This window comes from Lates calcarifer, linkage group LG11, assembly GCF_001640805.2.
Source record: "Lates calcarifer isolate ASB-BC8 linkage group LG11, TLL_Latcal_v3, whole genome shotgun sequence".
In the NCBI taxonomy this organism is placed as follows: domain Eukaryota; kingdom Metazoa; phylum Chordata; class Actinopteri; family Centropomidae; genus Lates; species Lates calcarifer.
Window position 1 is genome coordinate 12,245,697 of NC_066843.1, and position 27,462 is coordinate 12,273,158.

General features: G+C 41.3%; 2 protein-coding genes across 7 annotated transcripts in view; both read left to right on the plus strand.

Annotated features, from left to right (window-relative positions):
• The first annotated feature begins 692 nt into the window (after positions 1–692).
• On the plus strand, positions 693–7,577 carry LOC108880233 (uncharacterized). Of its 3 annotated transcripts, none has more exons than XR_007814078.1 (6): positions 693–850; positions 982–1,317; positions 2,032–2,094; positions 2,812–2,927; positions 3,601–3,737; positions 6,638–7,577. XR_007814078.1 is itself a non-coding variant. In XM_018671692.2 (5 exons), exons 1-5 carry the CDS (start codon positions 784–786, stop codon positions 3,685–3,687), a joined length of 669 nt encoding a protein of 222 aa, XP_018527208.1. In that variant the 5' UTR covers positions 693–783; the 3' UTR covers positions 3,688–4,760. The 3 variants fall into 3 exon arrangements, 1 of the variants encoding a protein (XP_018527208.1); XR_001960447.2 differs by lacking the exon at positions 6,638–7,577 and adding an exon at positions 4,209–4,760; XM_018671692.2 differs by lacking the exon at positions 6,638–7,577 and having other exon boundaries at positions 3,601–4,760.
• A 1,063-nt stretch (positions 7,578–8,640) lies between these two features.
• The window catches only part of LOC108880247 (septin-9), a 135,350-nt gene continuing 116,528 nt past the window's right edge, over positions 8,641–27,462 (plus strand). The window contains exons 1-2 of one of the 4 annotated variants that reach the window (XM_051073732.1): positions 8,641–8,965; positions 20,086–20,148. In XM_051073732.1, coding sequence (XP_050929689.1) covers positions 8,944–8,965; positions 20,086–20,148 — 85 coding nt within the window. In that variant the 5' untranslated portion in view covers positions 8,641–8,943. Of the gene's footprint in view, positions 8,966–20,085; positions 20,149–23,932; positions 24,145–27,462 lie in introns of those variants that run through there. The other 3 variants (XM_018671702.2, XM_051073738.1, XM_018671720.2) reach the window with 3 other exon arrangements.

A 27,462-nucleotide genomic window follows, 5' to 3' on the forward strand; every position in this document is an offset into this window, starting at 1 on the left:
GCCCTGTCTCCCCGTCCCCATAACCCCAATGAACCGGCCTTACTCCCAGGTGAGCAGCATCCTGTTGAATGACATGTTGCTTGGCAGAATTGCGGGGGAACTAAAAAGAAAAATGATTAAATCCTTTTCAACTGATAAGAATGCAAATACTGTTATTATTTTGCCACATAATGATCACTCTGTGAAAACAGAACAGCCTATGGCCATGTTATACCTATCATCACACACACATATATATATATATATATATATATATATTATATATATATATATATGTGTGTGTGTGTGTGTGTATATATATATATAATATATATATATATATAATATATATATATATATATATATATATATGTATGTATGTATGTATGTATGTATGTATATGGTGTGATATATATATATATATATATATATATATATATATATATATATATAATATATATATATATATATATATATATATATATGTATGTATGTATGTATGTATGTATGTATATGGTGGTGGGGCCCAATATGATATCTTTACATGTTTTAGAGAAGGGCAAAAACAATTAATGTTAACATTCACCGCCCATATGAATGGTTCAATCAGAGTTAGGCTGTTTTTATGAATCTAGTATTATCACATGACAATAAGCTATCTCCCTGAAAAGGCTGACATCTTCTCACCCACATCAGACACTACGGGTCACGTGTTGCTGTTTGAATATGTGGGTGAAAACTAACACACACTTCCTACTGCAGAGTTAGAACTCCAGTCATCTTTGTGTAACAGTCACTGTCAGCATGTCTGCTGTCTGGCTAAAGCTTATAACCATCCTTTGTCTCTCCTGCACAGCCCAGGGTGACCCAGGTAAGGCTGATGACATGTGTAATGACAAATAATGAAACACATTTTTTCTTAAGCAATTACAGTAATGTAAGGCAGGATTAATTCATAAAGCTTATGACTGTGCTATTTGTTATTTCTGTTTATATATGTAGGAAACGGTGGGGTGGTGTGGAGTGAAGTTGGACAAGCCATTACCATCCAGTGCCAGTCCTCTGAAACACTCCAAGACAGCCTGACTTTGACGAAGGGACTCAATGAGGAGGTTGAAGCTGTTTTTGTGGACCGTACAACACAAAACTTTAAAATTGCTGATCCATTCAAAGGCAGACTTCAGTTAAATAACCGATTTCCTACAGTGGACATTCGCATCAAGAACTTGACCTCTAATGACACTGGACCCTACTGGTGTGTGTACAAAAGGTTTGACACGCAATCCGCTCAGATCATAACATCAAAAGGCCAAGGATCTGTGCTCCTGGTGGTGACAGGTGAGCCTCATCTGTTTAATTATTTTGCAAAATTAAAACCCATTGAGCTCCACATGGACCTCGTCATTATTCAACTGGACACATTTTCTCCTAAATACCATTTTAAGGAGTGCAATGTGTGAATTATATCATAGTTGAACAGTGCAATGTAACAATAAGCTACTGCTATAAGTAATTCGAAATGGACAAAAAAATATTTTCAGTAATTACAGTCTGTTTACTGTATATTCCACTTCTGCAACCACCTAATTTAAATAAAAGGTATAAAGAGTTTCACACCATCTTCAAAGCTGTCAACAGAAACAGTCTACTTCTGGTTTTTGTGGGCAGAATTGGGGCTGGTGGTGGTGGTACGAAAAAGAAAGGGGACATTAGGTTACTTTTTTCAAAATAAAATGATCTACCTACCTATCGTCATTAATAGAATACTTAATTTACAGTAAACTAATAAAACAAATGGTTTCACTTTCTTCTTTTTGGCCAAAACTAAACATCCAGAGAGCCTCTACACTGTCCATCACCAAACAGTGTAGTCCATGAGGTGGAAATCAACCTGTTAGCTTAGTTCCTCTTCATATCCTCACAGCAAATTCTGAGTCTTTACATTTCTCCTCTCTTAGCAGACATTTTATCAGTCATAGCAGGCAAACCTTTAGCAAAGTATTCTTACTAAATCTGTTGTCCCTGCTTCTGCCTGATGGCCCTGCCCAACAGATGCAGCTTCAGCAGCCCTGTCTCCCCGTCCCCATAACTCCAATGAACCGGCCTTACTCCCAGGTGAGCAGCATCCTGTTGAATGACATGTTGCTTGGCAGAATTGCGGGGGAACTAAAAAGAAAAATGATTAAATCCTTTTCAATGATAAGAATGCAAATACTGTTATTATTTTGCCACATAATGATCACTCTGTGAAAACAGAACAGCCTATGGCCATGTTATACCTATCATCACACACACGTATATATATATATATATATATATATACGTGTGTGTGTGATGATATATATATATATGTGTATATATATATATATATATATATATATATATATATATGGTGGTGGGGCCCAATATGATATCTTTACATAGGACCCAAAATCCCTAGTGGTGTCTCTGGTGGAAAGGAAGTAGTGGAATACATTAAACCTTCACAGCTTGAGTCTGTGTGTTGTTGTGACACATCTCTACCAAGGCGAAAGGGAAAGGTTGTTCATTTACATTTGATGGTGTCTGTTGGCAAAATTTTGATATTGAACGTATCACGAAAATGTTGACCGAATATCTGATCTTCCAGTAGTAGTGACTACAAGATTATTAAACTTTTGATGGTTATATTTATGCATTTACTTGCAGTAAAGTTGGGGAAAGAGTCTGTTGTCATTCATAAATGTAGCCATTCAGTCATTCAAATATGCCTGCTGAACATAAACCAGACAGCAATTATGTTTGTAGTGTAATTGGAAAAACAATTTGGTAATATGTCAACTTCATTTCTAGGAGACAATGAGGGGTGTGAATCACCAAATCAGAATCTGGTCCTGGTGTGTGTTGTGATCTCGGCTGCTGTGCTGCTCGGCATCATCCTTTGCATCCTCGCACTGATCTTAGTCAAGGTACCTTCTATGTGATTTAGTGTGTGTATGTGTGTATTGTATTTTTGCTTTGACTCACAAGACCTGATGGAATCTTGGGGGCTGTTTCCATTTTCCTGTCATTCTTAACATTACATTTTCCTGTATTGCTCAACAGTACTCATCAAAAACAGAATCTCAGCTCTGTTTCTGTATGACGCACACGCACACTCCACTGCATAATTCAGAGAGGTGTTTCTGTTATGTTTCTTACCCTAAGTGATGTGAATGGGGTGGACAAAATAATAGAGCCACCTGTCGGTAGAAGTCAGTTCAATTCAACAGCACCACAAATTGCATCCTCTGCAATGATCATACAATTGACATTATAGTTTTCATGACGGTAGGATTTGTTGCAGGACTGATGTATTAGACTGCCTTATTAGTGTCAGTTTACATTTAAATGCATCTGGCATCTTTGATATTGTATTAAAACATGCCTGACCAGAACAGTAGAAAAAATGTCACTTTAAAATGTTTCCAAAAAAGTTGTAATATTGCAAAGATAAACTATGACCCAAGAGGAAAATAAATCTCAGACTGAGGCCTCCTCAGCAAAGGAAAGTTGCAGAAAGTACACTGAGTCATAGTCATATAACTTATTATATAACAGCCCCAGATCTAATGTGTTGACATCAATGTCTGCTGTTGTCAGACCAAGATTCTGCGTACCAGAGAGAAACCGAGACGAGTCACCAACAATGATGTTTATGAGGACATGCGAGGCACACTCAGACGCTGAGGATGTCAACCTGCAAGCAGCCAACCAACCTGAAACTCTGCACCACTGAGGTACAAGTGATGCATGTGAAGCAATGTAGCAAGTCAGCGTCTCTGCAGACATACTCTCATATTTCCTAAGGCCTTATCTGGTTGTAAGTAAGCGAAAGACAGTTAAGACAATAAGGTGCCTGATTTTCAGAAATCTACAAGATGAGAACACCTGGCTCCTCACTGAAGATTATAAATGGTTTGGCAGAGTGTGTGGAATTATATAACACAACTTTGAAAGTAGTAGAGAGGCACAAATTTGGCTTGTGTGAGTGGAAAAAACAACCATCTGACAAGTTTATTCTTGTACCTTTTGTATGTATTAGTTAATGTATATAAAAAATGTCGTATTGATAATTGTAAGGTTCATTTGAATCAGGATGTAAAGTTTATGTTTTCTTAATTTTTACTTAACTTGTTATTTCCTTGATTTTAAAGGTGTTCCATATAAAATTTGAATGTGAACTGATTTCAGATCATTTCTGATTTCAGATCACTGAGCATCCTGGTTTTCCGAAAACACATTTCACCAAGTAATATAAAGGTGACTGTGTTAAACATGGCTACACGTTGCACAGATTTATAGTTTTATGTATCAAGATGACAAATTATAGGAATCGTTTCTACAATACAAAATAACAGAGGCAGGCTGTCCACTGTAGTAATAGTGTGAATTTACATTGTTTACTAAAAAGAAAAGTTTGGTCAGTAATTTCTAAGTGTAAGTGATTGATTTACCAAAATATTTCAAACCAGTGTGGACCACATTAAAATGGATGACCCTGTATGAACTCTGTAAGGTCAAGGTGTGAATCAGACACATGGTTTGGGTCACAACAACAAACAAGCTATATCAATAATACTTCTACTGTTAGCATAATTATTTTGTGGCTAGTCTGTGGTTCAAATTTTTACACTGCTTCAGCCACCAACATCCCACATCAAATCAGTCCAATTATCTCTGTGGTTTTTGAAGTTAATTCATTAAACCTTGAATGTAGTGAAGTGTTTTTAACTTAAATAAAATCCTGTTGTTCTTTTTTTCTTCTGCGAGTCATGGTCTATGTTGGGCCACACAGGACGAAACAAGCTTTTGAAAAACAGTCCAATAATTTATTACCAGTGCCAAGTTGAGCCTAGTGCATGTGTTCACTAATGCAAACACAGCATCTTCAAACACTGTAAATCAAGGAACAGTTCAAACAACATAAGTCAAGACAAGTTGCATCCAAACGCAGGGCCGAGAGAGAGAGACCATATGAGTCAACATTAAAAATGGCATACAGGAAAAAAAAAAAAAAAAAACAGAAGCGAATGCAGAGCATGCAAAAGAAGCGAATGTTTACTTGTGCGGTGTCTCTGTGTGGTCACAAGCTGTGACTTTTTTCTTCCTTAACTAAGCAGCAAAGATCACCCAAAACATTTGAGTGTGAAGTGTGTGTTTACGCGTGTTTGTGGGGCAAGTGTTAAGGTACACTGGTGCGTATGTATGCGTGTAGGGGGAGACCACTTAGAACGACTTGTAAAAACGTCCAGCAGGGAATGGAAACTGTGTTTTGAGGTGAGTGGTAGCACAAAACGGAAACTGAGATCCCCTCTTACAAGAATAACGGTTCAGTTCAAGTATAAGAACGTCTACACCACTGTGTCAAGGTTACTCAGGGGTAGATTAGATTTTTTTTAATCTTAACAAATGTTCCATTTTATCCGCCCATTTGTTCTGTTACAAAGTGCAGAAAACTCCAGATCATGCAACTGCAACAGTTTCCTATACCTGTCGTAACTTGTGACAGGAAACGCCAAATGATAAGGTACTTCAGAACCTGGGGTAAAATACTATATGGCAAGAGATAACAATCTGCCAGTGTTTTACTCAGCCAATAGTTGCTTCGATGTGTGTTTACAAAAACCAGAGGATCTGTCATTTCCACATGTAGGCCGCAGTCTATTTTTATGTAACCTCTGACAGGCCTCAGCGTCAGTCTGATAAGACATTCATGCACAGGTGCTGCTGATCAAGGGTAAAGGAAACAGGGTAAACAGTTAACTTGAAATGTGGCTTCATTACTCACCTCTCTTGTTTTTTGCTTTTTTTGAACTGTTAGAATTTGTCAGAAGCTGGTTTTCTGTAACAGAGGCATGAGCGGAAACTGTGACATACACAAGGTGCTTTTAGAAGTGTAGGCAGGTGTTGGGGTTTGGAGTCAAAGTGTCTGGTTTCAAACTCTGAACCTATCTGATTAGTGTTTTCCGCACAAGTTGTGTTATGTTTGAAAGTTTGAGTGCTCTCAGTACACGTATCCCTCTCGTGCAAATACATGTTTTCTGGTCAAAACCGTACTGTGAGATGGGTGACCCAGACACTAGTGTTACAGTAACAGGATGTGGTCTTGGCCCTACATATGGGGCAGAGGCCCCTTCAAGAATGTCAAGCCACCTTTTTTTGGTGATAAATGTAACATAGCCTGTTGGTTATGTTTACAGGATGATGTTCTTATGTCTTGCTCAACTCTTTCCTCTTTCTTAAATACTTGACTGATACCCACATCCAGCAGTAACAGCAGCTTTTCTGAATAAAAGGGTTCATTTTTCACATTATACACAACCTCTAAACAGATCTTAAGATTAGAAGACTTGGTTTCAGCTTGGTCACAGTCCAACAAGTATGTGGATAAATGATAAAAATGTATTTATTTACATACATGATTGAAAGCACAGTGGTCCGTTCTTTTGAACAACAATACTAAACAGCTTTAATCTCAAGATGGTCAGCTAACAGCCTTACGAAATCACTATTAATTGTGAACAGAGGTCTGACTCACAGTGCGAGACAATTTAGTTGGATTAAAAAAAGCTCTTCTTCAGCATGTTTCAGGTTTTTGGTGGTTGATTTTTAAATAGGTTTTTTTTTTTTTTTTCAGATTAGAACTTGGTATTCGTGCACAGTGGGATGGGACCCCGGAGTCTTACAGTTATGTGGTCACATCTTGCAGCCACCACCGTTTGATACATGTGGCACACAGAGCCACTGAACATCTGAATCAGCAGTTATTATCCAGCTCCTGCAAAGGGTCACGTCTCCTGATGCTGCGATCTAAAGCATCCCACATTAGAAGCATCACAGAACACAAAGGAGACTGACTTTTCACTGCAGTGACCCAAGCTTTAAATTAGAGGCTGCCTGATAATTCAAATTTTCCTCACTCGTGTACATGCCTCTTCTCGCTACATTTCTCTTTTGATGCTTTTCCCACCACCCAGTATCTATTTAAACCCCGTGGGTGGAGGCATATGATAGCAATGCTTTGACAAGTAAGATTGGTAAAAACAGCTTTTGTCCTCAGAGGTAGGAGCAAAGCGAGAAAGAAACATTCAATCCATCTGTGGTCCACTGCACCGCACATACATTCATCTGATTTCTGAGAACACTGATGACTCACTTGACTTTTTTATGTTACCTCCCCTGCAAACTTGCATGTTAAAATTTGCGAAGAAGCAACGCATTTGCAAACATTGAAGGGATTTGCTGCCACAGCTTTACCTGGTCTGGTGTGACCAGTATGATGACTAATGTTCACTTATGTTAATCAACTTTATGTAGATATTTCTGTATAGCTGACTCTCCTGAATCACTTTTCCGACTTACGTAATCTTGCTTTAAGGTGTTGAATGAGTGTCTATACACAGCAACCCAAACACACATCACTGACTTTAAATTTCTCACTGAGTGGGTCCAATATGTTAACAGTGAATGCTCGTACCTTTGACTGATATAACTGCTATCTGATTGTGGCTTGTTTTTTTGGGTCACATATCTTGCAGGTCCTCCCACGGTTGTCGGTGCTGATGCGTTTCAATAAAACGTCATCATCAACAAGGTGTGAAACAACAGCAAGTTCTGTTTTCTTAGTTCATGAAGCTACTGATAAACAGATTTCAGATTGAAACTACCACAGTTTTTTTAAGTATGAAAATTCAGATCAAGTTCCCTAGAAACACCCAGTGAGGGAGGTACTCGTAAAAGATGGCTGTTTCTGTAAATGTTTTAAAGAGGGGAAGCTTTGGCCAGTCATTTGTCAGTTAAACGTGAAAGCGTGAATAGTACTTTTAGTCTGTGTCCACTGATATCTGCCTAAAGAATGATGGGATAACAGCTTTCTAAATCATCTTGAGGGACAAACCTGTTTTCAATGAACTCTGTATATATGATTGAGTCATTTAATTTAAGCAGGAATCACCACTGATTGGCCCAGAGCTGGACAGGGTCCCTCAAACAGGCCCAGATAACCTTGACACCTGCTGTGTCCAAGCCGTTGCTGAGCTGTTGGGCACAGACCAGAGAGCATGAGAGAGGATGAGACTGGGAATCAGCCACAAGAGGTCTCTGCAGCTCAGAACTGCAGCTCTTTGTTGCAGGATGTGAACTCAGGTCTTTAAGAACGTGAAGCAGGTTGCCGCAGTTTGACATGTGGAATTTCAAGAAAGGTTAAAGGTTGTGGGCACAGCTGAACATTTGAAAAGATGAGGGCTAACTCAACATATGGCCCCACCCACCCTCTCACGAGGTTTATACTACTAACAAATTGTCTCCCCACTCCCCCACACCAAACACACACAGGCCTGCCCACACAATACATACGTGGTGGTGTGTGTGGGGTGATGGTATGAGTTCTTTTATAAGCTATACCACACTCACAAACAGAGGGATCCCCAACAATTGTTTAGCATTTGCATATTTTTGGGGTTACTATTCATATACGCACACCAGACCTGGGCACTGTTGAATTTCCACTTGAATTTGAATTTTTGCCACTCCTGAGCTTTAATATGTTAAAAAGAACCCCCCCCCTACTGTTACAGTAAACCACTCCCGCTCCTGGACTGGGCGTGCGTCAGGAGCGCAGGTGTGATTGTATCCATTCCCAGCAGACTGTCTCCCCAAGTGGTTCGCGACAGGAAATAAAAAGACGGGAACTGGGTTTAGGAAGTTGAAGGAGAAGCGAGTTTACCTGCAGCTCAGGTGCGTTTGGAAAGCTGACCGTCAAGGAGTGGCAGAGAAGGAGGGCGCGCGCAAAAAGAGAAGAAAAAAAAAAGAGAGAGAGAAGCAATCTGGAAAAGTTACGGATGCAAACGTGCCCCTTGACACACACCGAGACACCGGAGCGATTCATCCAGTGTTAAGATTTAAAATACCGTTTAACTACCAGGAGAGGAAACATCCGCAACAATGAAGAAATCTTCATATCCAGGTAAGAGTGTTACCCTCAGGTAATGTGATAGTGTTTAGTCATCTTTAAAGATATAATCAAACCTCAGGTGCAGTCTGGTGGCAGGGAAAGGGTTCAACTCACTGGTGTTAAACTTAAAGTGTGTGTGTGTGTGTGTGTGTGTGTGTGAGTGCATGAATGTGCCCATGTGACAAAATAAAGACAGAGAGTGAAAGGATTGACATAATTTCAGGTAAATGTTTAACAGCATTAACAATGAATAGCCTCCACAGATGAGGTGAACATCTCAAACTAGTATTTATTCTTTAAATTCCCCCTTTTAGAAAAGGAGCCCACACATGGATCTGTGGGTGTGGTGATAAAACATTTCTTGCAGGTTTGGACTCCACTAGACTATATCTTTACACATGACATCCTAACAGAGAGGTGGTACAGAGAGCCCAGCCACTTTCTCTGAAAGTCCACTGGGCAAAATGTGAGTTTATTTTATGCTCTGAAGAACATATCACAAGAAAGTTAAATGTATCACTTAGAGGCTGCTGCTGGTGTTTTTTTTTTTTGTTTGTTTGTTTTTTTTTCAGTGAAACACAGTGCTCACAGGCTTTTGCAGGACTAAAAGTTGGTGGAGGAAGCACAGGAATATTATAATACACTTCTGTTTACCCCAATTATAAGACAGTTTGCTTGCTGTTTTGATTGACAGTTTTATGGCGTGGCTCCTTCACTCCTCCCCACTAATACCCTGAAGAATGGCTTGATTTATGCATCTGCATCAACTCTACACAGGCCTACTGGTTCAGTTTATTCAGGGACTGGCTGGATCTGATTGTGGTTATTGCGAAATTGTATCTAATGAGATGCGGAGGTAATGGTAACTTGTTATGAGACAGCTCAGAAGGCTGAATTGTGTCGATACTGATTTGTGTAGGTGAGGTCTTCTGTTGCAGCCTTGCTCAAAGACACTCCAGCAAAGAAATGTTTGCCGCTTTGAGGCTTGAACCAAGGCTGTTTGCTCTAGTGGTCTCATGAACCGCTAGAGCTGCCCTGTCACTCACAGTCTATCATTACTGTGTATGTCTTTATAGATACATGTGACATCCTTCTTTCTCCTCTTCTCTCCTTCCTTTGTCTCTCCCCCTCTTCCCCCTTTTCCTCCAGCACTGCTTACTATCACATCTTCTTCAGAGCCTCCTCACCCTCTGCTAAGCTCAGGCTCAGTCCAGTGTACACAACCCTATCCCCCGGAATGCCGTCTTTCCCGGCTCCTCTTCCCCTGAGTCTTTGTGCGATGGAGCGTCGGACGGTTTTCTATCCGAGCCAAGTGCATGTTGGGTCATGCTGCCTCTTCTTCTCCTCCTCCTGCATGTGTGTGTGTGTGTGTGTTCTACCCCTGCGTGCGACGTGTGTGGAGCTGTCACATTCTTTGTCAGGGCTACACTCGGGGAATAGTCTAATAACAAAGCATGTGTGTAGTGTGATGTGTGTGTGTGTGTGTGTGTGTTGTCAAAGGCCCTCCTCTCTAACGTGTAGGGGTGTTTAGACAGGCATCAAGAGATGTTGGGGGTGGGGTTGACTTTGAGAGAGGAAGGTCGGCCTTTGTGTCAGCATGTGTGTGTATGTTTGGTACACAAATACCTCTTTCGCACACACATGCACACACGCATTGGCTAATTATATTTCTGGCATTGCTGAAGTGTGAGTTTCAGAATTTTGTATAGAAATGTGAGTATATGTTAGGGGATTGTGAGTGTGTGTGTGCACCTGTGTTCACTCAGGCAACCCCTCGCAGCTGAACCCTGCTCATGGAGCCGATCCCTGCCTTGCACACCACTCCCTCAAGTCGTCTGGATCAATGAGTAACCCGTATGAATAACAGCCCCCTCCAACACACACACACAGAGTCATTATTTTCCAAGTACACTCCTACTGGTATGTGCTTTTATGTCCTCCTCAACACACATACACACATACACGCCTAACTCCACTACTTGTACCTGTGTGACAAATGCCTCACTCTGCGCTGCATTACAGCTTTTAGGCTGTTTATACTGAGGAGTCACCGAGGCTTTGATTTGGAGCCTAAAGCTATTGTTAGATGGTAACTTGAAAGTCAAGCTATAAACTGTGTTGAGACATATTTGCCCTGTCATCTAGCAGAGCATGCCGAGGATGGTCTAACCCTCAATTTGGCTTCCTAGAAGCCTGTGAATAATAATACTAATAAGCTATTGGAACACGTGGACATGCATGTACAGTGCTCTGCTTGGTATGATCTAAAATAGTGGTGTCATGGAGCTACGGGTTTGAGTTTAGGGCATAACTTTGAAAACAGCATCACAGGCCATTAAGGAAAGTATAGAAGCACAAAGGATATAAAGTGGTAATATCTGACTGGGAATGAACTAATGACAATGAAAAACAAACAAAACAAAATGTGGATTTCAAATGGTTTGATTTTATGTATACTGTGTCCATTCCTGTTAGTAAACTGTATTTGTTTGTCTTCAACATTTATATGTATTCTCCTCTTAAAGCAACATTATGCAACTATTTTACCTTAATATAACAGCTACAAAATCATTTTGATGGTACACTGACTTGTAATAGGGAGGATGGCGTCCTGTGCCATGCACCCTGAAGACCTGTTGCATAATGTAACTTTGGTTGAATGGGTACAATCTCCTGCAAGAAGTGCTTGATGGCACTACATCACACACTGGAGAAGCTAGTTCAGTGGTAATTTCTTTCATTTACCAACCTCTTCAATTCATTTTATGTTTGTTGCCTGAGCGATTGTTAGGCTTTTGTTTTCTCTACATGTTCTTCTAGGGGTACACTGCCTCCTAGTACCCCTAACCACTCGGACCTGATGCCCAGAAATGAATGTACCAGCATCCTGTAATTACCACTTGTGGCTACAGCTGTCGTTGCTGACACTGCTCAGCAAAAGCTACACGGCGTTGCCTCAAATGTCAACTTTCGCAAATGTTTTTGAATTTCTTGCCAATTGATCACAATTGTGTTACTCCATGCCATGCGGCATAAGTTTTGAAATACTCTCCATGGATCATCAAACTGGTGCTGACGCTTTGCAGGTTTTAGCTTCAGTCTTCTAGTAGTTTTTTTACTTTTATTTCAGCTGATCATGTTGCTTAGATTGATTACTTTTGTCTACTTTGATTATTCATGATGTTTACATATTATGTCTATAGACTGAGCTGAATGTTAGCCATACTATGTATATGGTGTCCACTCTTGATTATTATCTTCACCACTGTCTGTTCTCGTGTTAGTTGTATTATCTGCAGGCCCAAGAATGCAGCAGTCTGTCTCTGTGATGGCTGGGCTCTGGTGGCTGCTACTGCCTGGCTGCTGGCTGTTGCTGGGGGGTGTCAACTGATACAACAGACTGCCTCTACTGTAGGCCCGAGGCCAGGAGGGAGCCTGTAAAAAGATAATAGCAGGCTCAGAGATGTTCTGATGTGTGGTAGAACATGTGTGCTGACATCTAGACGTGGGTATTAGAAGGATAAAGTGCATGGACAGGCACTCATACATACATTGCACCATTTCAAATAACTGATTTAATTAAAAATCCTTCAAACTTATAAGTGACCTTGAATACAAGTTCATTACACCATCACCTGATTAACTTATGGACTTGATTTGAACAATTTTACCACTAATCTTTTAGGAAAAAGTCTGTAAGAAGAAATATGTTTCTCCTCTTCAGGCCACAGAGACAGGGCCCATGCAAGGTAACAACTCCACTGTTTGGCAAGAGTAAACGTGTCCTGTCACAACATGAATAAATATTTTATTGCAACTAGTAATCAGCTCAAGTGTTAGTGATTCATATGTGTTCAAAGGGCTCGGAGGAGCAGAGATAGCTCTACTGGATTAGAAAGATAATCTTATTTATACCAAGACAACAACTCTCAACATTATATATTCCTTGGAGGTGAATCAACGTCATCTGCATTGGCTGAGCTCGACCAATCATGGCAAGTTTCAATTTGACCAGGGTTTCTATACATGGTAGTTCAGAAACAGCACTCCCAACAATTTATAGAATGATGATACAGTACTTTTGTCACTAGTCCAGAGTTTTCATGCACATGCACATATAGAAGCATGTGCACCAGTATCATCAGTAACACCAGTGTGCTCATTGCTTCGGTGTTAAGATGGAATGATGCAGATGTTAAAAAACTTAAAAACCTTGGTAACCTGATATCTCTCATTATCTCTCTCACATTTCTGAACATGCACGCATATACAGCTGTTCCCCCGCTCAGTTGTTCACCTGTGACATAAAGTAACTACATGTTTCCTGGGGGAGGTTTCAACCCATAAAGCTCTATGGACTATTTAACTGACTCTGTGGGTTTTAACAGCCTCACAAGAAGGAAGGCTGATCCTTATCTGCCACACCAGCATTGTTTTATAGACTGCCATGGTATCCTGTCACTGTTAAAACACTTTTATATGATATGATTTGGGCTTGTGTTTGCATTGTGAAGAGTACAGAAAGGTGACTGTGTGTTTGGCAAGCCGGTGTCGGTTTTTCAATGAAACGTGGTGAGTGAGGAATAGATGCATGTTGAAAGTACAGAGGTAGGAAAAGGTGTTGGCGGTTTGTACCTTTGGCGCCAGAACAAGGGCTATTCATTTGGGAGGAGTGCAGTTCAGGGTCACGGCCAATGTCTTTCCTCGACTATATGCGTGACGACGTGTGCGTACGAGTCTGTTGGTGTGCTTGTGTGTGTGTGTGTGTGTGTGTGTGTGTGTGTGTGTGTGCATGTCCAGTGCGGTCCTTACCGATTAAGAATGCACCCAGGTAAAAGCCTTATATGGGCTGTAAAAACAATCGTGAAAAATGGCTGTCTTGCCATTCAGTCTTCCAGTCCATCCATTACCAGCTCTTTGATAGGCAGTGTTGTGAAATGCAGTGTTTGCAGTATATCCTTAACATGTGTAATTAGAGCCATAAAAACACAAAGGAACAGATGGTTGAGCAGGGAGACAGAGGAGGGAGGGAATTAGCGATGTTAGCCTTTGACAATGGTCCATACCTGGAGCATTTTTAGCTTCTGTAATGTGAAATATTTCTGAGTTAAACTACATATGTATGTGGGGTATGGTTATGAAAGGAGTCCAAATACATCCCTCCATCCATCTGTCCTTTATCTATACTGCTTATCCCTAACGGTCGCAGGGGGGCTGGAGCCTATCCCAGCTGACATTGGGCGAGAGGTGGGGTACATCCTGGACAGATCGCCAATCCATCACAGGGCCGACATATATAGACAAACAACCATTCACATTCACAGTCACATGTACAGGCAATTTAAAGCCACCAGTTCACCTGACCTGCATGAACCCACGCAGGCACAGGAAGAACATGCATAGTCGTTTTTTTTAGGGATTTCTTTAGAAATCATCAGCATACAATGGAGCTTAATTCTGAACAGATATAATCCACACATTTTACAAATCCCTGTAGAGGGATGTCACATTTTGCCAGTAAGGCTGAGTGATATGGATAAAATACTGCATGTACATTTATATTATATATATTATATATTATTATGATATAAAATAAAAGGTAAAGGTAAGAAACACATCTTACATCACATTGTTGCAGTTACTCTTCAACAATGCCTGCTGCACAAGTGATTAATGTTTTGATCAAAACAGCACCTATCCCCAAAGGGCAGGGTGGAAGTAAAAGGGGACAGGAGGAAAGAGAGAGGAAAAAAGAAAAGAAAAGCAAGGTGAAGATCCTTCACCTCCTCTGCCCTCCTGCTCAAATACGAACTGCGTGGCCTCCTTTTGCAAACATAGAAATCTCAGGAAGTTGTGTGTTCGAAAGAGACAGAGGCGTGTATTGTAGCGCATGTTTTGTAAGTCACTCAAACCCTGAATGTGTATCTGTTTGCGGGGCCTTCATTTATGTGTGAGTGTGTGAAGTCGCTCTTGTGTCTCAAGTACGTTAAAGTGCTGCGCCCTCTCCCCTCTGTTTACCGTCTCTAGTCATCTGAGACCATTAACTAATCAGTTGACATGTTTGTTAAGGCATAGCCATGCACTTGACCGGTCATGTTAAACACACATGCATGCACTCACACACACACACACACACACACACACACACACACAGCTTCACCAAGCACTGCAATTGACAAATACACTCTCAGCCATGCATTTACTCTGGGCTACAATATGACTTGCAGCACTAGGTTTTTTCCATTAGCATAAACACTGGTTTTATTCTTTTCATGTATCATGTGCATGTAATGACCTCTGTTGTACATAACAGTGTCATGAGGCAAATATGACCTCAGAAGATTACAAAACCCCTTGAAGGAAAAAAAAGACATGGATCATAGAGCCGGAGATTTTTTTACGAAACTTGTTGAAGCAGCGATATATGCCGTGTGTGTGGTGTGTGTGTGTGTGTGTGTGTGTTTATGTGGCCCCAGACAAGACTGAGCAGGTGAGTGCAACCGCTCAGCTTCTCAGCCACACACACATCCTGTCTTTGCACTGAGACACACAAATACTTACACTTTTGTGCCAACATACAGTTAAACTTTGTCACTACTTCAGTTTGTATCCCAGCTCACAGTGATTGGTTAATGCATGTTTACTTTGGATCTGTGAGTAGTTCGCCCTTGTTTCAAACCACACAGCTACCTTTAATGTTGAAATATCATCATATCAAGTCACCTGTGGTGTTGTTATGGCTTCTGTAGTACATTGCTTTGTTGCAATGATAAACTTTGCTTGGTCTGATTGAAGCACTTTGTATTGCAAGGGCGTGTGTGGTTGTGTGTGTGTGTGTCTGTGTGTTCGGCTCCCCTCTCTCAAGCTGTATTCGCAGCTAGAAGAGTAAATAGGAACAGACATGCTTTTTGGCTGCAAGGCTCGGGTTGACTTGGCGGGCTCTTATTTGTTCTGTCATTTTCCATACACTTAAAAGCTCTGAAACACACGTAGCTATGTACACACTCACATAATAGGCCGATGATGTTATCACATGGCTCATGGCAGATTAATGATTTGCGCTTAAAGCAAGAAAAAGGTTTGATTCTTCTACTGTTGCATCTTTGACAGTCTAAACACAGTTGATGATTTAAGGACACTAAAAGATGAGTCATGATTTCCTCTATGAGAAGAACCTTTGTTACTGTCAATCAATAAATTAAATCAATATTTACTTGTAATATTGACAATATTTACTTTTAAAAAGTTACTATTAGAGGCTCACTGATTGATCAATATCGGCCTATCATAGATTATATATAGGTATATACACCAATCACCAATATTAAAATCACTCAGAGGTGAAGTGAATAACATGTTCCGATGTTATTCACTTCACCTGCCAGTGGTTTTAATGTTGTGGCTGAACAGTGTATATACTGTATATATGGTTAAGTTTGTTAAATCTATTTATATTTAGTTTGTTTTATTTATTTATAATGTCTTGTAAGTCCATATGGGCTGGGTACCAGAAAGGTGCAAGACATTTAGAGAAACAATCAATCAATCAATCATATATCAGCAACCACATACAAAATACATTATCTCTTTGTTCCAAATTTAGCTAATGCTCCATTTAAAAAAAAAAAAAAAAAAGAGATAGGAAGCAAGTAAAATCAGTATCAGCATCGGCCCCAAAAACCCAGTATCAGTCAGACTCTAGTTCTTATTTCCTCTGTCAGAAACTACTGAGGGTCGTTCTGCTGCAAACATGAGCAGCATTGCCTCCACTTCACAAATCTCCTCAGTTTAATCTGAGTTATTTCTGCACATCCATCTGAAAATTGATCTTAACCTGTTTCAGACATTCTCATCAACAGGACATGGACTTTTGGCATCAGTTTAACACAGACATGTTTTCTGTTCTATGCTGCTGTAGGCAGGTTATTCCGACCTGGACACACACACACACGCGCGCGCGCACACACACACACACACACACACACATACACACTAGCCTGTTTATTTTACTGAAACATTCTTATCTTTATATGACATGAACTCAAAATAATGAGCATCTCCACTTATGAAAGCGTCCAGCCCCCTCTGCTAGTTTTATTCACAATCTCCTCTCTTAGAAATGAGGAAACGCAAAAATAATTTTGCTTAAATAGACATTACTGTGTCACAGGTCATTCTGTCACTCTTTACATGAAACATAGATGTCTGTAATGTAACTGCTGAAGAGCCTACAGTCATATTTTACACAACTGTGTTACTAGTGAGATCAATATGGTAACACACTAACCTGAAACAGCAAGTGAGGATGATGCTGGTTAATGAGAATAAATAGGATTGTTGCAGGTACCAGAGTAACAGGGAAGTTTTCCAGTATGTGAAGACTGATCTCATCATAACTTGTAGATGTAATATATGTTGAGCTTTGTGCACCATTACCACCAGATGTTACAGTCTCCTGATATCAGTTCCTGTTTTTTCTCAAGTGTCTCACATTTCTCACTTTCACAATGAAGTGCAGTAAAAACCGAGGCCTGATTAGTTTGGTTTCACCTGCTACACAAATTCTATGTCTCTTGGGACTGGTAGTGGCAGAAATAGCAGTGTACTTCTTTGTTTGTCTGTGCGGCGGACTCACAGAGCGAGAGAGGGAGGAAGAAGGGGGCATGCTTAAATACCGAAGGAATGGAAGCAGAGCAAAGCCAAGGCCACACATTTCATCATCACTTATAGTAGTTTCTTGTATTTTACTTTGCTCTCTCAGAGTGAACGACTCCAAACTCTCTCTCTAACTCTGAGTGTGCCTCTCTCGTGCACACACACAGATTACAGAAGCTTTACTCACATCCTCCAGTCAAACACATTCACTCCCTCTCCCTGGGACCAGCTGTCTTTGTGTTGAAACCGGTGACAACGCAATCGGAAAACCACTATGTTTGCTGGCATTATTGGCAGAAAATGAATGTCACGTTGTGTGCTGATTTGCGGTAGGAAGTATTTCTAAGAACTTGAAAACAGGATGGGGCAAGTGACTCACCAGCCACCGGATGAACTTACCTCATCTGAACAGCACTGACTCGGGTCGATGTGGGAGAAAAACGGAGGATGGGGGGAAGTGGGGAAAAGAAAAGACTGTGTGTGGTGTGTGTGGTTGATCTCAGAGAGCTGTAGCATGTTGTTGTTGAGTTTAATGCTTTGTTGTCTTATCAAACTGTTCGCAGCATCAATGCTCTTAATAAATTCACTGTGTATCAGTCAAGTAGAAGCCTACATGAAACATATGTACAATGAAGTGCTGTGTCATGCTGTTATTATCCAGGTATGATGATTAACACGTACATGATCTTAATTTAGCATGTTAGCATGTTAATATTTGCTAATCAACTCAAAAGTTGCGCAGAACCAAAGTATTGGACAAAACCACATTTAAAAAAAAAAAACATTTGGACCTGATGGGGGAGCTAGATGAATGATCAAAGGATCAACAAAGTCAGTGGGATTCATCCTCTGGGAACCATGAATGTCAATACGCAATCCATCCAAAGGTTGCATAAATATTTCAGACCAAAGAGGCAGAAAGACTGACCAACTGACTCACCAAAACTGCCATGCCTAGAGCCACGTCGCTAGCATGGTTAAAAATACATATGCATGTGAGGCTTGTGATTAAAAAAAAAAAAAATAACAAGAGTAGCACAGTGAAGTTAGAAAGCTCATTTCTATACACAGCTTACTTATTTCATACGTTTGCAGCATGCTGTCACATGTACCATCTAGTCATATACTTGACAGAAAATAGACATCACCATTTTCCTGATAAAGCTGAATCACTCGTCTGAACAACAGTTGTGTTCCTGTTTGGCTCATGCCCCTGCTGGTGACTCAGCAGAACTGAACACACCAATTCACACACACACTCATACACTCACCAGTCGGTCAGTGAAGAATCATCTGTAGCATTCCACCAGTGTCACGGAGTAGACCATTGGCCAGAAGAAAGAGGCATTCCTCTGATTCCTAAACCAGTCAGCGTCATGTAGGACCCAGCTGTTGGCACCAGGAGCTGTTGGATGAGCATGAACGAGGATGCAAACCCTTCGCTTCTCCAAACTCAAAGAGCACTGAACCCTGATTAGAGCACTCTTGGGAAACCATAGAAATATCAGGTAACTGAGGTCACATGATGACTCGTTTGTGTGCTTTTTATCCTCAGTAGTTTTGTGCAGATGTCACCTGTTTGAAAAGACAAAATCAATATTACAAGATAACCTGAGCTCATTTCCACTGCAGAGTTCACAGTGTGATTGCTGCCATTAGCACTTGTCTCTGACTTTTCCCTCGGACTAAATCGTTATGACCTGACGTTTTTAAAAATAAAAATCTTACATGGGCACTTGGGTTTCAACACCAGGTTCATTTTGTTAGCTGCAAACACACACAATAGAAAATATTAATAGCTGCATACACTGCACTATGCAGTTTATTACCATGCTACTTGCATCCAGGTTTGGTTTGAGTTATTTCCACATCATGCACACGGTCATAAAAATAGAAACAAACCACAAATTAGACTGAAAAAAATGTCTTGTTTCAGTCGGAGTCAGTTTCTCCGTGGTCAGGCAATAATAAAAATCTTTTAAACATTTGCTGCCTTTGTTTTTCCACATGACAACTGTAGATTATTTGGCCTCCAAGCGCCATTTTCCATTTGGTGCTTGTACATTGTTTTGCTGCATTGTTGACTGAATTAGCCTTCAGAAGAGAGCACTTTGAGTGCACTTGGGTGTTTTATTTTAAATTTTTTTAGAGACAGTACGTGTTGTTTAACACTGGCACTGAAAAATCAGCATGTGTAAATGTGCCAGCTTTAAGTCTAATTTCCAGTTATTGGGCCAGTCTGACTAACCCAGGCTGGTCCTCTGTAAGGCTGTAGGGCATAGAACTGTGGGCAGTGAAGTAACCATCAGAAATTAACTGTGCAATAGTTCTTTTCTTAGACTCCTTAGACCAGAGCAGTTCAGTGAGTGCAGAGCCTCTTACTGATGAATGTCTAGTCTGTTGATTGTGGTACAGTTTCTCTTGATGTTACAGGAGGTTTTACTCATTTGTCCTTCTGTCTTTGTCCCCATTTACAGCAAGATCAGCCAGCGCTCGAACAAGAAGAACAGAAAGAGAGGGATCTGGCATCACCAGTCCCAGTAAGTAGACTGCACCTCCTTCTGACATTTTCATTCATTCATCCTTCCATCCACATACATACATTTAGTTCATGAGTCTGAAAAGAGTCTGTCCATCCACTGACCCATGTCTGTTTATCTGTCATCCATCCAAATTTGGGTTAACTGCTCACTGTCCCTGTAAAGCATTATATAAGTCAAAGTCATTGACCTTCAGCAGAGAGATGAGGTAACACTGAAGGCGATGCAGGTACCATTTCCTGTCCAGATAACAACTGATAGCAGGTAAACAGCAGATAGTAGAGGCAGTGATAGAGACTGTTTTAGAGACAAAAGGATGGTAAAGTGTCTTACGATATAGTAGCACACATGCTGTTGTCTAGGTGACTGTGTATAGAATTCCCCAAAAGTCATCAAAAATAAAGCTGAAAGCTTTTTTGAAAAATATGTCAGATTAGTTTGTATTTTCATCTTGGAATAATAATATGAAGAAGAGTTAAATTGTAAAATGAAAATGGCAGCTGTAGCTCTTCTGCCGCTCTGGTATAATAGTATATGACATTTTTTTCTTGTATTGGTATGTGTTGGTGCCCACTATGACACATTGTTTTTAGTCTTTATATTTTGGGCTTCCAGTAAAGCAAAGTCATAGCGGGCTGCAGTAATATACCGATGCTGCCTCTACCTACATTGCCAGAGACAAAAAAAGAGGATGTTAAAGCAGGTGTGACAATAGAAACAGATTTCCGTTAGCATCACCTCAGCTAAGCTTAAAAACATTTCTGCAGTATTTAAAATACTTTATGCAATTTCAAAACAAGTTTCTGGAAACGTAGCGCACTTCTTGTTCGTGCACATGCAAGTGTATGTGAGTTTGTGTAACTAATACACAATATTGGCAAGGAGGCTGAAGTTGTGGCTGAGGCTCACCACTGAAGCATCTTCTCCCAGTGGGAAGAGCCAGCTCTGTCTGCAGCATCAGCACAAAGAGAGGGGAGCTGAAGCAGATACACACATACATCAGTTTTTGCACACAAAGATCGTAGAGTGCACATGAGGGCACAAACTCAACACGACAGACGTTATGTGTTGTGCAGTTGCCTGCCTCTCACCTACTCTCTGGCGTGGAAGGTGGGACTTACAGCATGAGCTCATTTCCTTTTGTGTTCATTTTTGCACCTTTAACCAAAATACATGAGCACATAAGAAATTTTAATCTCCGATTTGCAGATTACAATCACTTGTGAAACAGGACACTGGTACCATTTGTGTATAATTAGTGCTTGCAAATCGCTTTTGTGAAATGGGCCCCAGGGTGTGCATTCATCCCACAGACAGCTGACAGGCCACGAGACAGCAAACACATTCTGACAGCAATATGAATGTAATCAGTGATCTGAGGACACATGAGACATTTTGTCGTTAGATTTGAAGTGCTGCTCACTCTCAGTTTTGGGCATTTTCGTCTTTCTGTGCAAACTAAAACTGAGAGTGAGGCAAATTTGTTTGATTTGACCTGGAAGTGAAAACTCTTTGAAATCTGACAAAACATCTGGAAAAATTTGTGAGAACAAATTTTTACACAAATCAGAGATATCCTCTCAAACCCTGTTCTGTGTTTAATGTACAAACCTATCCCTGCACACTCTTGTATGCTGACTTACAGATTGATTTGTTGATAAACTCATTTGAAAGCTTTGTCGTTACCTTGCTCCCACATTATATTTCTACTTTATGTGTTAGATTTGTGCTTGTCTACATTATGTGTATGTTAGTTCAGGTTACATTTTCAGTCAGTTTGTCTTTTTTGGTGTCAGAGCATTTTCAGTTCTTGAGTCATTGTGGTTTACTGTCTGTAAACCGCTTGTGAAGACACATGTCCATTTATATATGCATGCACACACATACACACACAGATAAGCATGCTAACACAAAGAAAACACATACAGATGCAGATATGCATAAGCTCATACACACACAGGTCTTGGGGGAAGTGCTTAGGGCTGAGGATAAGGCCCTGCTTGTCAGCAGACCTCCCTGACATTGATGCAGTCGCCACAGGGCATGTGTGTGCGTGCGTGCGTGCATGTGTGTGTGTGTGTGTGTGTGTGTGTGTGTGTGTGCGCTGGCATTTGGAGGGAGATGCCCTCATACAAAACATCTGCCAACAGGGCAGATTTACGAGCCAGCGGGTGGGTGTTTGGGAGGATGCTTTACTGTAACCTCAACTCGTGCACATACAAACACACACAGGTCTCTCCAACACTGTCCCTATTGTTAATTTGTGTGAGGTTAATTCCCATCTGGGAGTCAGCAGATCCTGCTGTATTGGACATATGCACACACACACATACACACGCACACACACACTTGTTTTACACTCTTCTTCTGATGAAGTAATATTTAATTACAGCTGCTGATAAGGACTCAGCCAGCTATCTTTACACTCATCTCATTTCATTTTGCCACAGATTTGGTTCTGTTTTTGAGGTTTTATTTCATTGTCTTTCACTGCCTGCATTACAGTAAACATTTTTCATGAGAACATGTGGTCACCTCATCATCACAGAGGAAGAACTAGAGAAGATCAGTGAAACCTCACAGCTCCACTTTATTTGGTAAATTGGGGACAAAATCAAAATTCCAAGTGAGAGCAAATGATCTATCTAATTATCTATCTAAGTGTATTATTATCCTAACCCTATTCATCTCATTTTCAGTGTATACATTACATCAAATTAATCCTGCATTTGTAAACTGTATTCTTAAATTAGTATGTCATCTTGCAGGCCATTAGAGTTACATATTTTGGCCATGTGGGGCCGCCAAAGCACAGATTTTCCTAATTTTATCACCCAGTGCATCAGCTGGCTTTAATTAAATAATTAATGAAGCTATAACTAGAGACGTATACATGTAAGTGCACATAAAACACACTAAATGCTAACATGAGGTCAACATTGCAATACCCAAGGTCACTAGAGCGGTGTGTGTTGCACAAGACAGGCAGACCGACATGTCTGAGTGTGTTTGATCTCTCTATCAGAGCTCAGACGCTCGCCATGTGACCTCTGACCCCCCTGGCGCAGTGTGAGGGACGTGCCAGAGGTCAGAGGTCACCTGAGTTTCCGGAAGGCAGAGAGCGCTCTAGACCAAGCATGGTTTAGAGCTGGGGTTGGGGTTTCACTGATCTTCATAACACGCACTCGTTCTCTTTCTCTCTCTCTCTCTCTCTTTCTCTCTCTATCCTTTTCACAGGCACAAGCACCCTTCCTCTCCTGCGTTAATGGCCGGCCCTTTAAAACATTTTTTGGGCAGCGTGTTTTGATAAAGTTCCTCCCTCGCTTCCGTCCTGTATTGTTTTTGCTCGTCAGTATTATTTCAACAGGCTATGATCCTCTCGCACGTTTACAAAGACAGAATTGTATGTGACTCATCATGAGGAAGTCTAGATGTAGTGAAGTCTTTCACATCAGGTTGACAAGTATCAGTTGGTATCAAATGAATCAAGGCCACAGAGCACACACTCAAGCAACATTATAAGTAAGCTGGCAGAGGAGTTTGCAAGTCCAGCGAGTTATTTTAGTCTGTCCGTGTCACATGGTGGAGCTAATGGTTTCTATTTTCAAGACACAATGCTGCTTCAGTCTTTTGGTTTGATCTGAAGAAAGAGAGGGTAAGAGAGAGAAAGAGGAGAGAAAGAGAGAGCGGCAAATGCAACATATGATCAGCACATGGGGATGTCGTAATTCTGAATTCATTAGCAAGACACACTGAAGGAATCAAACTAGGGAGAGGGAGGGAGAACAGAGAGCCCAAAAGGAAAGAGAGAGTAAGAAGAGGAGGAAGAGGAACAGAGGGAGAGGGAGAGGGAGAGAGGGACGAGAGAAAGGGAAGTCCAAAAAAAGACAGAGAGTGAGAGAGAGAGAGAGGGGAGAGAGAGAGTGGAGTCAAGAGCAGACACTACATGTGGCTGTGGAGGGAGTGATCTGGTTATGGAGGGGGACAAATTCTCAGGTAAGACAAACTCTCCGGAAACTCCCAGCCCAGATGAGGACGAGCTTCTCTCCTGAATGGAAAACGAAGTGTAGTTTCAGCTTCTTCAGTCAGCTATTTTACTGTGATCGAGTGTCTTTTCTGTGAGAGCCTGCCTCTATTTTCCCCTCTATGGTATTTTCCACTCTCTCATTCTGTCCTGTTTGCTGACTGCATGTTTTCTTTGGGGTTTGGAGCTGGAGAGCTGGGAGCTCTGCAGGGTTTGTACAGCAGCTTAGCGGACCTGTTTTCAGTTTATCTGTCTTTATCTGTTTTGTGCCTGTCAACGTTTGCAGGTTTTACTGTCTCTGTTTGTGCCCTCCATCTCCACCCCTTCTATCCCATTGTTTCCTGTTAAATTTTTTTGTCTTTACAGGTTGTCGTCTGGTCACAGTCTCTTTTCTATTCCTGTCTCCGTCTGTCTGCCTTTCCCCGTTTTAATTTTAACATTCGCCGCACAAAAATAGGACATTTATTGCAGGGAGAAAAAAAAAGAGCTTTGGAAGAGTTGATGCTGTGGTGAAGTGACACAGAAACAGTTCTTATTTCTTAGACATTTCTCTGTCTCTCTCTCTCTCTTTTCTCCATCTGCATTCTCCCATTCTTCTTTGGTGTGAAAACAGGAAAGAGCTCTGTTTGAACAGTACTACTCTTGTCCCTTGTGGCTCTGATCCCACTCTGACCATTAGTCAGTCCCTCCTTTAGCTAACAGGACAGAGAAAGCGTTCCCTCAGTCCACTAGCAAAGTAAGGCCGACTTCACAGATAAAAAAAATATGCATGCTGTAATGCAGCATACGTATTGAACTGATGAGAGTTTGTCTTAGCGTGAGTGTGTGTGTTGTACATTATGCTAAAGTCATCAGTGAGGCAATGCTGTCTGCTTCTTGATGGTATTTTTATGAGTGTTAGTGTGAGTGTTGTAAAAAAAAGCTCATTGGCTTGAAAAAAAAAATCTTATGTTGGAGTAGAAAAGGTGAAGTGGCTGCAGCGGCATGTGTATGTTATTGTGTGCATGTGTGTAGCACCTACACAGTGTGTGAAATCTGGTCATTAGGTGAGATCATTGACAAGTGTGTGAGTGTGTGATGGAGGTATCACCATCACTCTCTCCTCTCTCTCTCTCTCTCTCTCATTGTGGCCCCTTGTCTCCAGGTGCTTCCTCCAGGGGTCTGTAACAGCCTCAGCAGGACATACTTTGTGTATGTTTCTGTTTTGTGTGAATGCTCACAAGAGTACTAATGTATTCACACTTTGTAGCGTGTAGTGAATTTATGTGTGTGTGTACAGGCCGAGAAGGCTTTGTCTTTTAAGTGTATAAGTGCAAAGTTAAGAAATCAACCTCATCTGTCACTGGTGTCTATTGGCTTCTACTGGTTCACATGTAACAATATTCCCATGTGATCTGTACATGTGTCATGAGCACATCTCATCCACCTCGGCCAAATCAATTCAGTTCTCTTCTCGCTAATGTTCCTCCCACTCTGGTGTTGATGCTGATTTGCAAGACCCTCTTTGTTTCCAGTGTTTTCCTCCCACATGAATCAACAGGGATGATGCTCTCAACGGAAACTGTCTGTCAGCCGCACAGAGACTGTGAGTGGAGCGTAAAAGGGGCTGACGTGTCCCATTCATTCCAGTCACAGCGAGGTCAGCTGATGATGTTTGCTTGAAAGTCTGGGTGACACAGCTGCAGCCTGAAATCTCAGGCTCATGACTTATAGAGCAGCCTCATCTAGCTTAGCTGATTAATACCTCAAAAAAACACATTTTCATTCATTTCATGTCATTATGAGTGTGTGTAGAAAGTTGTGAGTTTGATGTAATATCTGCTTCCCCCACCAGGTGGAGGTGCTGAGTCGATAATTCATAGTACGTGTTGTGTTAACCCCTCTCAGTTATGAATACCCACATGAAGCAACAAGTGTTGTTTTGCTGTTTCTTGTGTTATGGCCTTTGCCACACTCTTGTGTTTTGAATGTCTCACCCCTGTACAAAATTGTAAGGACAGAAATTTTATTGAAGGAAATTGCAGCCATGTTCCTTCCTGGTGAAACGCCACTGGTGTTGTGGGGTGAGTTGCCATGGTGGTGTGCCAAACAGAACAATATGCATGCACAAGAGGAACAGCAAGGACGGCGATCACAATGCTGGCTTGTTGATGTACTAAACAGTGTTATTACCCGATGGAGAGACGGAGCAGAGGGTGGAGGCGGGATGAAGAGAGAGGCCTATGGAGAGTCATCTCTGATGGAGGACAGCTGCTCTCTCTATTTACCAAGCCATTCCACCCCATGTGTGAGGGAACACACACACACACACACACACACATGCAGGCAGCAGCATGTGTGCAGACAGCCAATATACTCGCTTACACATACAGACATCGCTCACTGTGAACCAAACCACTGAGCCAAGGCAACTGAGGGGGTATGCCAGTGTGTGTGTGTGTGCAATGGAGCCATATTTCCAACAGGTGCTGTATTTGATTAAAGTTAGCGGAGCCTGGCTGGGTGCTGCTGTTTAACATTTGGTTAAGGGCAGCTGCTGTCACTACAGCTGTGCATATACTTTAGGGGAAGCTAGTTCACCATGTGCGCTCTGGGGCCACACGAGGGGGTTTCATGTGTGTGTGTGTGTGTGTGTGTGTGTGTGTGTGTGTGTTTTTGTGTCTGTTAATAGTTGTGAAACTGTCTGACCTTCTGGACTAAGTCTTTTAACATTTACAATTCACCAAATAATACAGTCGTTTCCATCCATTCCCACATTTAGCTGAAAGTACAGTACTGTTCTGTAATGAAAGCCAGGCACTTTTCTGGTGATGTTTACACTACCAGTGCTGCTGATTCCATTAGTCATGCTAATTCTGCTCTCTTTCTGTGTCTCTCTGTTTCTGTCTTTTTCTCTCACACACACCAGGGAGAAAGTTTCCTGCTTCCTTGTTTCCATTAGAGCCATGGGGGTTCTGTGTCACTTCTCATCTCTCTCTCTCTGTCTGTCCTTCCCTCTCTCTGCACTAGGGGAGAGAGCTGGCACACCTTTTTCCACCTTTCCCCTCTCTTTCTTGCCTTGTCCATCCATCTCTCCTCTCTGCAGGCCTGAGCCAGGTACAGCTGCTTATTATGGGGGTTGCCATGTAAACAGAGCTGCTGTAACTAGCTAGTCACATCCAAAATACACACGTACACACACACACGCATGAACAAGGGAACACACACAATCGACGCAAGCATTGCATGCACTCGCCAACACGCAACACACCGATTTTTTACCTCTTCCAGATGGCTTGTTTGATACAGCC